This window comes from Bidens hawaiensis, unplaced genomic scaffold (genome assembly GCF_021521415.1).
Source record: "Bidens hawaiensis isolate Kalapana, Puna unplaced genomic scaffold, B.hawaiensis_p1.1 tig00001792_1, whole genome shotgun sequence".
Taxonomy (NCBI): Eukaryota; Viridiplantae; Streptophyta; class Magnoliopsida; order Asterales; family Asteraceae; genus Bidens; species Bidens hawaiensis.
This window is the reverse complement of record NW_027491100.1, coordinates 831,565-847,437: the sequence shown is the minus strand read 5'-3', so window position 1 is coordinate 847,437 and position 15,873 is coordinate 831,565. Positions and strand designations below refer to the sequence as shown.

Genomic DNA, 15,873 nt, shown 5'->3' with positions numbered 1-15,873 from the left:
CGGTTCTTGCATTTCTGACTGGGGGCGGGTAGGAACCGGAACCGGTTCCTAACCGTTTTTTTTGGCCATTTTTTGACCGTTGGGATCAAAAATAGCCGTTTTTTGACCGGTTACGGTACAGGAACCGGGTTAGGAACCGGTAAGAACCGGTTAGATAGGTTAGGGGTCCGAGGGTGGGAGAACCGGTTCGGTTCCCTAACCGGTTCGAGCCTGGAACCGGTTTAAAAGGTGGTTTTGAATATAGGAACCGGTTAGGAACCGGTTCCGGTTCCTAGTCCCAAACCGTTTTGAACATCTCTAGGTTACAATGTTATATCTTTATTAATATGTTTTAAAAATATTTTTATCAACCCGTGTATTACACGGGTACATAGGCTAGTAATACATATTTAAAAGGTTGTATGCTTTAAAAATAAACTTTGTTCGACTTTTAACTCAAATGACGTCTTGAATTGTCACTTTTAAAATAAAATATAATAGAAATCACCTATTCAAAACTGAAATGCTAGAATACTTTTAATTTAAATATTCTAGTTTAAATTGAATATGAAAAAGAAAAAAAAATTGTTAACACACTATGTGAGTGGTGTTTGAATATAACGACTCTAATAGAAATTGACCAATTCATAACTAAACGGGTTACCTGCTTGCCATCTACTTCGCATCTATCACCAACATCTTAGGGATGCATGATAAATAAGAACACTATAGACTCAAACACTCCCTTGCCGGTGTTACCAATCACATATACACCAAGTGCAAGTTGAGTTGTGACGAATATCAAGAAATGTGTAACCGGGACACCACATATTATAAGCCAAATGATCACGATCATAATCAACACAATCACATCCATGATACGATGGAGATCATCCACTGTTGTCTTTGTATCGTTGACCGATAATGCTAGAGTCCTCCTTTCCGTATATGCTTCCTTCTTCATTAATAAGAGGAAAATGAATTTGTCACACCAAATTGTGCAGATATTTAAATTCTTTAAAAATATTTATATAAAATTATAATTATAAATTATGAAATTTTCGCTCTGATTAGAAACTAGTCGGTGTACACTTTTCGTGTACATAGTTCTAGTCGAAAAGCGTTATGATAAGAACTTGTTTACCATCCAATGCTTGAAACCGTCCTCGGTTATATGAGCTTGATGGATTGATCCAACAAACAGTTCTTTTGCTTTGGAAACCTTTTCTTTACCCAACCGATCCTCCAAATCTCCGATTGTGATATACCTTTTCCAAATTCATAAATCATTAACATAGACATAAGATGCGTTGTTGACTTTTTAAATCAAACCAATAAGTCAAAAAAATAAAAAAGTTGACGGAATTCATATGTTATTTATTTTCTTGAAACAAAGAACATGTGAAAAGTCAAACAAAGTATATTTTTATCCATAAACCTCTTAACGAGAGTTTACTTAATTAATTCCATTGTTATTAGAATAATATGATTGTTATTAAAATAACTAGTTTTTATCCCCCGTATTACGGGGGTTGTTTTATATTAGTTATTCTAATATTTATTTAATTTTTGAATTTATATTTTTTTATTGTGTGAAAGTTAATAATAACCCGATTTAAAAGCTAATGGTTTTGATGAGACCCAATACCCGTTTATTTCTTTTACTATAAAATTTATTTTCAATTATAAATAATATTTATTAAAGTTAATAATATACTTATAGTTTGATAAGACCAAAGACCCATTTATTTTTTTTACTATAAAATTGGTTTTTTAATTTAAATAATATATATACCTTTTTTAAAATAAATAAGATATTAATTTTTAGTATATCCTATTTTATAGGATTTTTACATCAATGATTTGGTGAGAATAATTTTTAATTTAATGAGATGTTATAACCCTTTTAAGAAATATATGGGTTTGGTAATACCCATATCCATGAATTTGGGTCAAATGCATGAGAAACCTTCATTTAAAAATCAAGCAAATCTGGTGACTCCAAAAAAAGAGGGAGCGACAACATCCCGACACATAGAATTTTTATGTTTTCGTTTATATATATTACTAGTTTTTATCCCCCGTCTTACGGGGGTTGTTTTATATTGTTTATCCTAATATTTATTTATTTTTTGAATTTATATTTTTTTATTGTATCAAAGTTAATAATATACTTATGGTTTGATGATTAATTGTTTCACAAATAAATGAGATGTTATAACCCGGTTTAAAAGCTATATGGTTTTGATGAGACCCAAGACCCGTTTATTTTTTTACTATAAAATTGATTTTTTAGTTATAAATAATATTTATGAAAGTTAATAATATACTTATGGTTTGATGAGACCCAAGACCCGTTTATTTTTTTTACTATAAAATTGGTTTTTTAATTTAAATAATATATATATCTTTCTTAAAATAAATAAGATATTAATTTTTAGTATATCCTATTTTATAGGATTTATACATCAACAATTTGATGAGAATAATTTTTTTCATGAGATGTTATAACCCGTTTAAGAAATATCTGGGTTTGTAAGATCCATACCCATGAATTCGGATCAAATGCATGGGAAGTCTCTATTTAAAATTAAACAAATCTGATGACTCCAAAAAAGGGAGAGCGACCACATCGCGACACCTATGATTTTTGGATCTTCGTTTATATATATTATAGATAGATAGATATAATATTCCTTACTATATTCACATATATATGTAATAAATAATATAATATTTCTGGTGATCCTTAATAATTTGATATCAACAAAAAACGAATAATTAGAGAATAACCAAAAAACTGAAATTAAATAATCAAAAAATGTTTTTTTCTACAACCACGGTCGCTTACCTTTTGTTTCGATGTAAATTAAATAAGTGATATTGATTTTTAATGATTTAAGTATTTTTCTTATTTTAAATTAAGTTATGGTTATATGTGTATAAATAAACCAACAACGTTTTAGTTTGTTACCCGACCCAACTCGTTCGTGCACATCAACTTTAAAAACATATTTTAAGTTTGAAACACCACTAAGGGACTGTTTGGCAATCTTGAGCTGAATCAATAAGATGTATGACCGATTAAGAGGTAGCATCTAAATCATTCAACGTGTCTCTGAAACTTAACCATTAAGAAGGTTTTATGAGCCATTTAGAAGTGTAACCAAACGCACGCTACCTATGACCGATTAAAAGATAGCGTAGCCTCTTAATGAAATAAGTAAGAGGCAACCAAATAGCCCTAAACGGTTATCTCGCTACATATTAGTATTAAGAGAGTGAGATCGTTTACTTGGATTGTTGAGTCACGCTTAGAAAAATTTCACGAGCATCATTTATAACTTTTCGGTATTGGGCGCGTAACGAACACTCGTTCTCTTCCTCCTCATCCGACCGAACGGGTAGATCCTCGTCTACTATAGACAAGCGTGGTAAATCTCCCGCTTGTACAATTTCTATCATGCGTCTTACTTTTAACGCGGTTACTTTCTTCTTCCCGAGCACCCAACTAGATAACTTACTATGACCGCACGCTTCCTATCGGTCTCTCCCCTTAACGAGATCCCCACCGAGCTTCTTTATCACATATTGCTTGTATAACGACACTTTAATACGTCTAAAGAACGCGATCAAATGGAAAGAAGCCGCAAGAACCTTAACAATAATCGTCTTTAGAAGCCATACAAGCGCGCCCACTATTAAACATATAGTAACCTTTGTAAAAAAATGACGAATATGATTTTTGCGCGCGACAACAAAATGCGATGCAATCACGAATAAACTCAACCAAACGAGGTTTCAGATTGATTTCCTTATACCATACGCAACATACAAAACGCCTATTTTCAAGTGAAACTTGCACTCGACTAGTGAGACGATCACTTCCACGACCATATTAGCGATCAACCGCCCACAGATAATCACTAACACGAGTAGTTCCCATTTCCAAACCGCAACATCCCACATTTCTAGCCGTGTTAAACGGGAAATCGAAAGTGAGCATATAAACAAAGCCAAAAGTAACAAAAGTAGCAACCATTGAGTGACTTGTAGATAGAGTTTTTGCTTTAGGTTGCTCGTGTCTTCGATGATGCAATCGATATTGAAATCGTCTTCCTTGAACCATGCGTAGTCTTGTTTGGGACCGCGCTTTCGTTTCACGTTCGAAGCATGATCTTGGGCCAGTTCTTGATCAAGTAGGGGGCAGTAACCATGAGTTTGTGAAGGTGCATCTTCAATATCTTTGACCTTGATAAGAACCTCGTTCAATGAGTTGTTGATTGAGCTTGTGGACCGGTCCATAGGAGATATTGGATGTGGTTGAATAAAGATCTCTTATTGATGCATTTATAGGACATAAAAGACCCCTTACTGGAAGTTCGTATTACAACAATACAACTCATTGCATGATATTAATCATAGACACGAATCTAATCAGGTTTTGGGTTGTCACGTCTTACATGAATTTATTTAGTAAACATGTTATTTTTAGAGTGATGTGTTTTAACTCTTTTAATATTTTGCTTATTAACCTGTAAAATAAAATAAAAGTGGTCAACCTAACGTGTCTAACCTATTTATTACAAATGGCCACCCAGTAAACATGTTTGACTCGTTTGGATAGACATATTACACAATCATGTTCATGTAACACGATTTTCAATGTGTTTGAGTTGGGGCTAATGTCTTTAGCATGAATAGATACATGAGACGTGTCCGGATTCATATAATATTCAGGTTTTGGGTTGTCATGTCTAACTCATTTAATTAAATAAAATCATAAATTAAAATAATTACATGCCAACTTATCTCATTTTTCAAATTTATTACAACCACGCCCGTGTTACAACTTTACATACAACTCGTCAACTTATTTAACTCATTTAGATACATGTGTTAGACGGTTGTGTTCAAGTTAATTACATGATGTTTTAACATATATAAATAAATAAATCAATATACGGGTTTTTGTTAGGGTCGAGAAACATATGGAGAATCAAGAATGAGAACTTGATTCATAGAGAACCATAGAGCATGAAACACACCTGTCATGGGGACTTTAGTGGAGCAAACGAGCCCACTGATCATATGTGGTTGGATGAAAAATAGTAGCAAATTAAGGCTAGAATATTATGTCAAAAAAAGGTGATTTACAACATAGAACCAAACTCTTCTTTTATTATGCGAATAGCATGCCAAATCAATTACTTTATATTTTGGATTAAGTTCTCTTTCAAGGCACACCAACGATCAAAATTACATATACGGGTAAACGAATATATGAATACATGAAAATGGCATTATTAAAGAAAAAGACTTCACTAACGGACAACAGAAGAAAAAGGAAAAAAAAAAGTCTTTGCACAGGATTCCAATGGTGTAACAATAACAAAGGAGACATGAGTAGACATTTATAGAAAGGATTGGACATCAAATTTGTATGAATTTATTAAATAGGTTGTTTTGTAAAGAAATAATTTGAAAGGAATTGTAGAAATGAAATGTTGCAAAATTCGCTAGCGGGTCCTAGGTGGTCGACTGGGAGTTGGGCATACTTGGAGTACTCGACTAATCAAACATGGTAAATATAAATCGAAATGATTTTGGATACCATATATATGTCAAACGTCATAAGTTAACTGATGCTTAGAGCATCTACATCAAGGCCTTGGATCAAAAGTTTGAATACACATGGCAATGACAAATTGATGATGCAAGCATATGACATTGATGTAGAGCTAAATTTAATTGGTGTAGTTTGAATTTGCAAACTTGCAACAAACAAGGGATGGTGGGTCAATTTTCCCACCCTCTCACATGGATATATACATATATATTATATATAAGGTATTAATAATATTTTAATGAGGTTTGTAAAGGCTTGTTATTGTGTCAGAAAGTTGGGGTTTTTGAAAAAAGTTTGAAATCTGATGTGGCGTTGATGTGTCGGTTTGTGAAGGTTTGTTGATGTGGATGCTCTTATAACAAATTAGGTAAATATGAATATAAATAAGAGAAAATACATTTTTTAAATACTAAATTATTCTAATTCTTGCTCATTATTAATTAAAAAAAATGATATTTGTTATTTAATATTATAGATATACGAATTATGTTTTATTTTTTAAGTTAAAATCAGTCTAAGTTGACCGAGTATACCTAATTCTAACTGAGGTTAACAACATTTGATTGATTCTTATTAACTATGCAAAGTTAAAGAAAGTCACATTGGCATCATATACCCTGTAGTGATGACTTGGGGAGTACTCAACTTCCTAGACCTACTTTTACGACATTGCTTACAGTAATTGACTCAAATTTGTTTGAATTGCTAACTTCGGATGGTAGTTGGCATAGTCAAGTCATGCTTGATCCTAATTTCAAGTTGATTTCACTCAAGCTCACTAGCTCGTATAAATGCCCAAGCCGAGTTCAAGCTCAAGGCATCTCACTCATACAAAACTTGAGTTGATTTGTCAACTCCCTAGCTTGAATAAGTACTTTGTTCTAGTTTGAGTTGAAGGCAACACGCTCGTCTAGAAAGCCGAGTTAATTTGGCTCAAGATCGTTTTCTCATATAGCTATGTTTCAGATCAATGTAGCTCACTCGCAAAAAAACACGCCTTGATTTTGATCATATTAAATAAAGCATTGTTTAAAATACAAGAAAATCGTTAAAATGAACTTTCTATACATCTTCTCTCTTTTAAAATTCTAATAAAAACCATAAAGAAATTTATTTTTGAACCTACACATGTATTAAAACCAAGAGGAATATGACGACACAACCCTTCAACGACAACAACCGAATAACTGCTACTGCCGACGGATCATACGGGAAGAGGTCCAGACTGCACTTAGGAGGATGGGAAGGGCTAAGGCGGTTGGCCCAGACAACATACCCATCGAGGTGTGGAAGTGCCTGGGAGAAGAAGGACTCATGTGGTTAACTACTTTGTTCAACATTATCCTCAAATCTGGTAAAATGCCAGACCAGTGGAGGACCAGTGTCGTAGTCCCAATTTACAAGAACAAAGGAGACGCCCAATGTTGTGGTAACTACCGAGGAATCAAACTACTAAGCCATACTATGAAGCTTTGGGAAAGAGTGATGGAGGTCAGACTTAGACGGGAAACTCAGGTTACGATGAACCAATTTGGATTCATGCCGGGGCGTTCCACCACAGAGGCAATACACATTATAAGAAGATTGATGGAAAAGTATAGGGAGAAGAAGCGCGACCTCCATATGGTGTTTATTGACCTAGAAAAAACGTACGACAGTGTGCCACGCAAAGTTCTTTGGAAGTGCCTACAGGGTAGAAGGGTTCCGAGGAAATATATAGAGGTAATTGTGGATATGTATACCAGGAGTGCAACAAGTGTTCGTGCGCCCGTGGGAGACACCGATTTCTTCCCTGTGGAGGTAGGCCTTCACCAGGGGTCAACGTTGAGTCCGTTTCTTTTTGCAGTAGTCTTGGATGAGTTATCAAAGTCAATTCAAGAGACACTCCCGTGGTGCATGATGTTCGCAGAAGACATTGTGTTAGTTGCTGAGAGTAAACAAGAACTAAATGGGAGGCTAGAGGAATGGCGAACAGCCTTAGAGACAAAAGGATTAAGGATTAATCGCTCTAAGACGGAGTACCTACTCTGTGATTTTAGCAGGGTAAATGACAATGAGGATGTTCAGATCACCATTGAAGGGCATGTGGTTACGCAGGTCACGAAGTTCAAGTATCTACGATCATTTGTTCAGAGCGATGGGGAATTAGACAGCGATGTGGCACATCGAGTTCAGGTAGGATGGTGTAGATGGAGAGCAGCCACATGTATATTGCGCGACAAGAGTTTCCCAACTAAACTAAAGGGAAAATTTTATAGGGTTGCAGTAAGACCTGCAATGTTATATGGAACAGATTGTTGGGCCATCAAGAAGGCACAAGAGCGGAAATTGGAGGTAGCAGAGATAAGAATGTTACGCTGGATGTGTGGGCACTCAAGGTTAGACCGAATAACAAACAAGGGGTTTAGGGAGAGATTAGGGGTAGCTAACATATCCGACAAGATAAGAGAGTGGAGATTGAGATGGTTCGGACATGTGAAGAGAAGACAGATGACGAACCCTGTTAGATCCGTAGAAAACATAACTATAGGGGGGAAGAGGGGTAGAGGCCGGCCAAAATTGACTTGGGATGAGAGGATTAGACATGAGTTGCTACACCTAAGCCTCTCAGAGGACATGGTTGAGGATAGGAATTCTTGGAGACTTAGAATTAAGGCTAAGGATTTTTAGGAAGAAAAGAATACCTTAGCGGTTTTTCTTTACATGTTTTTGGCCACACACCATTATGTTTTCTCTTCTCATATAGTTCTATATGGTTATCTATACATGTATAAGTACGTGCTATTATCAATTTTATCAATTTTGTACTTTGATGCCCCTTATTTTCTCCCATACAATGTTATCTTGAGCTGAGGGTCTCCCTGGAGCCACCTCTCTATCCCATCGAATAGAGGTACGATGTGCCTACATCCCACCATCCCCAGACCCTACTTATAGCTTTGCTATTGGTGGGATTCCACTGGGTATGATTGATTGACTGACATGTATTATGTATTGTTCGGTTTGTAAATTACAAACGAGTCAAGCCCGAGCCACCCTTGGTTGGGTTTGCCTCGATTTTGAAAATATATATGTTTATAACTCAAGCTCAGCTTTTCAGCTCGTTTAAAACCACTCCAAGCCCAAGCTTGCCCTAAAAGTAACGAATTAACATATATGCACAAAAAAAAAAAAACCACCATACAACCTTCCTCCATCTGCTAAATCCTTCATTCTCCATTTACCATCTACGATCCACAAAACCGCAAGAAACAAAACAAATGGACCGAATGAATAAATGTACTATCACCGAAGATCCTATTCTTTCAAGAATAAGAATCTTATATAACCAGGTATTCACATGTCTATCTAGTATTATTCTACCATGGAACAAAAGCAAAGAGTAAAACATAACGAAAACGAGTTCTTAGTGTCTAAATGTATGATTAATTCGTGCATGTGGACCAAGTCGAGGGAAGCCGGTTTGAGGCCAAAGACGGCATGTTACGGACATTAACATCAACGGGTAGCATGCGGTATTCAATATCGAGGTCTCTAAAGACTTTAATCATTTCCTCAACTAAAAGAGCTCGCCGTTGCCACCTTTCACCCATGTCTTGGAAGTTCATACGGTGTGATATCCATATCGAGATCTTTAGCCTGTTCAAGTCTTCAACATCCCTCACAACAATCAAAGGTGCCGGGTACCAATGATCACTCTTGTTCTCAATATAGCTGAAATAATAACAAAGCGTTAAGACCATTAATATTAGTTATTGGCGAAATTTAACAAAATTAGTAACGAGTTGGTTATAGAACGCGTTTTGGTAAATCCCCAATTTGTACCCGGTCTTACACCTGTCGGGTACCCCCATTATGGGTCGCGGGTTTCCTATCGTATGTGCATCTAGTATACTCATTTACGATATAATATATTAATATATTCAGTTTCGATACATATAAACGGGTATGAATCTTTTCTAGTAGTCAGACCGTTATCATCCCTAACACCATACCCGCCTCAAACAGTCAAAACCGTGAAGATTTTTATAATTAATATCATACCCGAATACCCATCCCGCATTAAGTAATTTTATGGAAAAGAACTGTTACTAAAATAAACGAGTAGGTACCTTGTAATCCTTTCTTTCATCAAAGCAATCTTTTCTACGGGAGTCGACACATGTATACAGAAATCGATAGCATCTCCCATATCCGGACTACGATAATAATTAGCAATCGGTTTCGTGGCCAATACACTGTTCGGGTATATAATTTTCTGATTATCGAACCTCAAGAAAACCGTTGTTAATATATTCATCTCCTCCACTATCATCTACAATAAGAATCATCAAAATACAAATGTTCATAAGCACACGAGTCAAAAATTTAATCTTCAAAATATGTTATGTTTAAATGTTTACCTGAACACTGTCGATTTCACAACGATCACCAACATCAAATGGATGCATCACGAACAAGAAAATCATGGCCTCGAAAGTTGTCTTGCATGTGTTACCAAACACGAACACGACCAGAAGCAGTTGTGAACTTAGGAATATAAAGAAATGTGTGGTTGCCACTTTAAGTACAAGAAGCCAAATAACAATAACTAAGATCCCAACAACCACGTTTAACATTTGATGAAGTTTGTTTACAGCTGTCTTTGTGTCATTGAGAGACAATGCAAGCGCCCTTCGCTCTCGGAATACATTAACCTAAAAGATAAATAACATATCATTTTTTAAATCCCTTAAACCGAAACTTTATAAATTTGGACCCATTCACTTATGAATGGGTCGATTCAATTTCAGGTTATGGTTAATCCCTAACGAGTTAAATGGGTAAGTTTAAAATAATACTACTTTTATTAAACTTAAATACACACGATCAGAAGCATTCGTACCACCCAGTTTTTGAGAGTTCCTTTGCTAATTCCTTTTGTTTCACACTCTCCATCAAAGAGTCGTATTGCTTTCAACGCTTCATCCTCTCTCAAAAAACGCATCAAATCCTCTAAATATATGCGCCTATCAAAGCAAAATTAAACGATGGTGAAAAGATGTTCGACATGAATAAAACTTATGCTATGTAAATACAATGATCCATCTATACGGTAATATGCTACGTAATGTAACTTCCTGTAACGTTTTTGGCTCACAAATTTTCAGTTGATAATAAAAATTATAATAACCTTTTTTAAGTCAATCGACCCACATAGAAACTCTTACCTCCGCCACTAAGCACAAGCTAACAAAGAAAGGTTGACTACTAGCTAACAACTTAGGTTGACCATGCCCACACTTATGTTTGTTAATCACAAATTCACGAGGCATGACAAAACCATGGATCCTAAAAATAAAGCTCAGTTGTAAGTAGTTCTCAAGCTTGAGTTTGGATTGGGCTCGTCTCGTTTATAATTAGATCATTATCTTGTTAATTCAATTATATAAGACTATACTATTATTTTATATATTTATAATTATAACATTTAATATTTACACAACTTAATATATACTGCTTGGCTATTTTTATCATATTTTAATCTATAATATTAATTATTAACAATAGGCCCGTTTATGCTCGTGAGCCTAATCAAGCTTCTATGTGGGAAGCTCGGGCTCAAACTCGTTTATTAACTCATTTATCAACTGAGGTACAATAAAGACTCAAGCTCGGTTAGCTCAAGAGCAGCTCGGATGTAAAAGTGCTCAATTCAAGCTTTTAGCGAGCTGATCTCGAGTTAATCTAATAAACCGTTTAAAATGATTAAGATATTATTATTTGGTTAACCATTTTGAAAGTTGAATATAGGTTTTCAACCGTAACCGAATAACCAATTCAGGAGTTGAACTCGCTTAAACTAAAACCAACCAGAATTCTTATTTGGTTATTCGGTTCAGTTTGAACCATACTGAATTCGTTTCAGTTCGGTTCAATTTTTGGTTACCACCGAAAAAAATACCTGACCGAAAACCCAAAAACCGAACCGATGAACAACCTAATTACAGTTACAACACACACAACCAGTTGAAAGTATTCTAACACAAAACCGATCAAGACAATATTAAATAAAGATCAAGAACTTACTTGGAGCCTTGTTTAGCAACATTGTTAAAAATTTTCTTGGCTGCAACTTTCGCTTGCTTTTCATTCGTGATTTGCACCGCAGACTCATCCTCATCCCCGGTTGCACCCTGCAACTGTTCATCCAAAGTAGACAAAACACCCGTACGAACAATGTTCATCAACCGCTTCATATTCCAAGCAGATATATTCTTCTGGTTCAACCGATGCAAGTGATCAATTGTAATCCCTTCATCAACCTTCTTAGGCGTAATAACTTCCGAAAATTTACCACTTTTACCAGTCATGGGAGTGTTAACATTAGTTCTAGGAGTACCAATAAACCTCCCACTTTTCTTCAATATATTCGCCTTCAAATCGGGCGGTAATATGGCCCCCGCACTCTGAAGCTTCTCAACCTCCTCCAACATTTTATCGCTTTCCTCGTTTACATGTTGAATCTCCATCAACGGTGGGCCCGATAACGACTCGATCACATACTGGTTAAACAAAGATTCTTGAATCCGGTCAAAAAAAGTGCTCACATGGAACGATGACGCGAGTACTTTCACCAACAATGTCTTTAATAGCCAGACAATGGTCCCAACCAATAGACAAACCCAAACCTTGGTCACATAAGGCAAAACCTCTTTCCCCTTTCTTATTCGCTCTTCAACTTTCTCATCGAATATGCATTGCCAAGCGATTAAAATCAGCGTTAACCACACGCAGTTTTGAACCGCTTTTCGCAACCCATACACGAAATAAAGTACCCGTTTCCGCAACACAAAGTTTCGCTCGATTAGTATAACAATAACCCGTATCCCCCAACCGGAAACTAATCTTCCGCATACCACAACCAAAAGCATAACCCCCCATTTCCATAACTCAAGATCAAACGCGGTTTTGTGCTTTAAAAACGGAAGTGTGAGTGTGCAAGTTAACGCGGCTAGAATCATTATCAAACTAAACAATTGAAACAATGTCCATTTGCTATACCTTAACTGTTTATACTCGTCCGGTAAATCATCATCCAGAAACGGATCATCCTCATCGATTTCGCTCCCGCCCTTATTCAAAACCCCAGATTTCGACAACCTGCCGGATCTCTGATCCGGCTCGGGCTGATCTAACAGCCTCGACTTGGTTTTCGTCCGCAACAGGTTCGACTCCGCCCTGAACGACGCGTTGGCGGAGCAAACAGTGACTTCATTGCTCCCGCCACCGGCTCCGGTCGAGACGTTCGACCGGCGCCGAACCTGTTGCGGCTGGACCACTTCCTCGTGGAAGGAAACCCTAACGTCTTTGGGCGTTAGGATTCCGTAGTTGTTCGGACTCTCCGCAATCCTCGACAGCGTCGGGGACTGCTGCGGAGAGGCCGAATCCGACGTTATAAAGTCAAATTTGTCTCCATCGTTGGAGAAGTCATAGCTTGAGTCTCGCCAGACTTTATTGGGTGGAGGGTAATTTGTGTACTTGTAGTTAGCCAACTCTACTGCTTCTTTGGAAGAAGTGGAGCCCAAAGAAGCAGTAGAGCTTGGGGCATTGTTGTCGCTAATGCATTTTTCGATGTCGCTGTCGTGGTAGTCGGGAGACGGAGACTGCGACGGACGCATGGTGGTGGTTGTAACGGAGCTGAGGTCGATGATTTTGTGACCGGTTTGGTTTAGTAAGATTTGGTGTTCTTCTGGGTCTGGTGGTGACCGGTTGAAAGATTTTCTGAATTTGTCCATGTGAATGGAAGGGTTTAAATCAGGGGGATTAAAATAATGGTTAAATCGGTGGACTGTAAACGAAGCAGATGATGAATCATCAAAATAAAGTAGTATATATAACAGACGAAACGGAAAAGACATGCTTTTTGTCTAACCCTGAAGTTTGTAAGGTTGGCAAGTTAAGCCCTTCGGGTGTTTTTTGTTTTATAATCTCTTGATGTGACAATTATCAACTTATGCCTATTTGAGCCAATAAACTATTTTTGATATCCTTGTGACAATTTTTAAAGAATATGAGTTTTTATTTTAAGTATATATTGTGTTTACTTTTGTGACAATAATCAATTTATGCCTATTTGAACCTTCAAACTATTTTTGATATTGAGTTTTTTACATTTAGCATATATTGTGTTTACTTTTGTAACTTATAATCATTTATGATTTATAGAAACTTAAAAAGGTTGAGATATTGGTTATTTTTAATTAATATTTGGATGTAAATTTTAGAAAACTTGACTCCTGTAAGTTAATTAAGATTCATATCATAATGAGGCATTGAAGTTTTATAAAGCAAAATATACCTAGTATATTTTATTTTTAACTAAAGTATATTTAAACTAAAGTCATAAAATTTAAAAGTTGAGTTGTTACGTCCAATGTTCACATTGAAGATGCCAGTAAGAAATGTTAAGATGCATGTGGTAGGACCACTTTACCTTTATCCTATCTCTAAAAAAGATAAATTTGTCTATATAATTTGGAATAGATGTTTGTAATTTTATTTATATAAGATACTAACCTTATTAGCATACCAAAGTATATAGAATATAACATATTCATGACATGCAACTTGATTTTATAAAAATCATATCAATAACACATCGCAACATTGTTTTCAAATTATATGTTTATTTTATTTACTTCCGATATAACTTCTATTAAAAACAAAATCATACAGAATATAATGCCTTTTAAGATACAATATAATTTTGGCAAAACGTGTACCAAAAATTGGACAAAATTAATGCAAAAAATAACATTATGTCATAAAATCTATACTTGTAACAAAAAAGGAATAAAATGTATTAAAAGGGGAAAAACAATACAGGATTTGTGAAGTATAGATGATTGAAGGACCTGTTTTGTATAAATATAATTTTATGTTTTTATAAGGTAAGAAAGATTAGATGTATGTTGATGGTCGATCATGGGCGTACAGTTGTCAACTTGGTTTCTATCTGTCGGGAAGCCGCGTTTACAAAACAGTGCAAAATTATTGCACGTCCGAAAAAGGTGGTACCGTCTGTCTAAAACATACCAAATTATATATGATATTTTCCCCATTGATATTTATATAAAATATTCATAAAAACCATACATACCAAATTATTAGCCGTTCTAAAAACTAAAAAAGATACTAGAAAATTTTGATGTTTATACTAATTTGTTTCTGTTAAAAAAGTACTAGATTTTATAACAGCAATATTAGTATAAAGTCTATTAACTATATTATATACTTGAACGTTACCACATATATTATTTTATTTAAATATCATAGTCGAAACAGTATGTATACGTGTTTAAGTGGTATTTACGCATTTTTACGTAAGACATGAGGTAAACGAGTGGTTCGCTTAGGGATGGTAATAGGTTGGGTATGAGACGGGTTTAGGCATTCTCAGACCCATGACCAGTTGGTAAAGCCTATCCCAAATATGTCCCAAATTCATCGAATATTTATCGACTAATTAACCGTCGGGTATCAGTCATATCCACGGGTTTCTGGTATACCTGTTTATTTAGTAAAAATAACCGTCAGGTTTACACGGTCATCAGATATCTATCGGGTTTAATCAATTACATAACTAATAATTAAAAATGATTACCATAATGTTAAAAAGCAATGACGCATGTGGCTAAGTTTTCACATTAGTATTCAAATTTCAATTCGAACTTGAAAACTGAACTGAACATATAAATGAGCTTTGGATGGGACGATGAATAATTTAAGAGAAACTATATATAGAAAAGTGTAAACGGCATATGAATCATTGATGGATGATATTTTCAAAACACAAATCCTATACTCGTCCTAATCCCGTAAAAAATAAAATCAAAAGTCATCCCAAACCCGTCTCATATTCTAATGACCTGTGTATTACCCGTCCCAAATATTTTAGGTTTCGACTTACCCCATCAGGTTCGAGTTTCATTATCATCCTTAGGTTCACTGTCAGTGGCTCCATACATCAATCACATCCTAAATGAGCTAATGAAAGCCTCATTTCAATATGAAAGTTGGAACTTCCTCGCAAGTGCCAAGCTGAAGCGATGCAATTTCTCGTTCAACCGAAAATGAAATTCTTGTCGAATCCGAGTTTGTTGCTCCAACCACGAGGAGACATCTTGATTCTCACTAGACAAAGGAACCTGAGCTTCAGACATTTTTGAGGTGGGCTCGGAGGGCGATGGCCCCGGCCCGATCACCCGATGGGTCTGAAAATT

General features: G+C 35.7%; 1 protein-coding gene and 1 pseudogene across 2 annotated transcripts; both read right to left on the bottom strand.

The window, feature by feature from the left end:
* Window positions 1-521: 521 nt before the first annotated feature.
* On the bottom strand, window positions 522-4,302 carry LOC143597642 (mechanosensitive ion channel protein 4-like; annotated as a pseudogene). Its single transcript, XR_013146962.1, has 4 exons — window positions 3,275-4,302; window positions 1,124-1,247; window positions 644-937; window positions 522-530 (listed from the first exon to the last, which is right to left on the bottom strand). The product of XR_013146962.1 is annotated as a mechanosensitive ion channel protein 4-like (transcript).
* A 4,406-nt stretch (window positions 4,303-8,708) lies between these two features.
* Window positions 8,709-13,386, bottom strand: LOC143597631 (mechanosensitive ion channel protein 6-like). The gene is made up of 5 exons (XM_077076078.1): window positions 11,678-13,386; window positions 10,494-10,617; window positions 10,012-10,305; window positions 9,721-9,923; window positions 8,709-9,322 (listed from the first exon to the last, which is right to left on the bottom strand). Exons 1-5 carry the CDS (start codon window positions 13,384-13,386, stop codon window positions 9,034-9,036), a joined length of 2,619 nt encoding a protein of 872 aa, XP_076932193.1. The 3' UTR covers window positions 8,709-9,033.
* Between the last annotated feature and the right edge of the window lie 2,487 nt (window positions 13,387-15,873).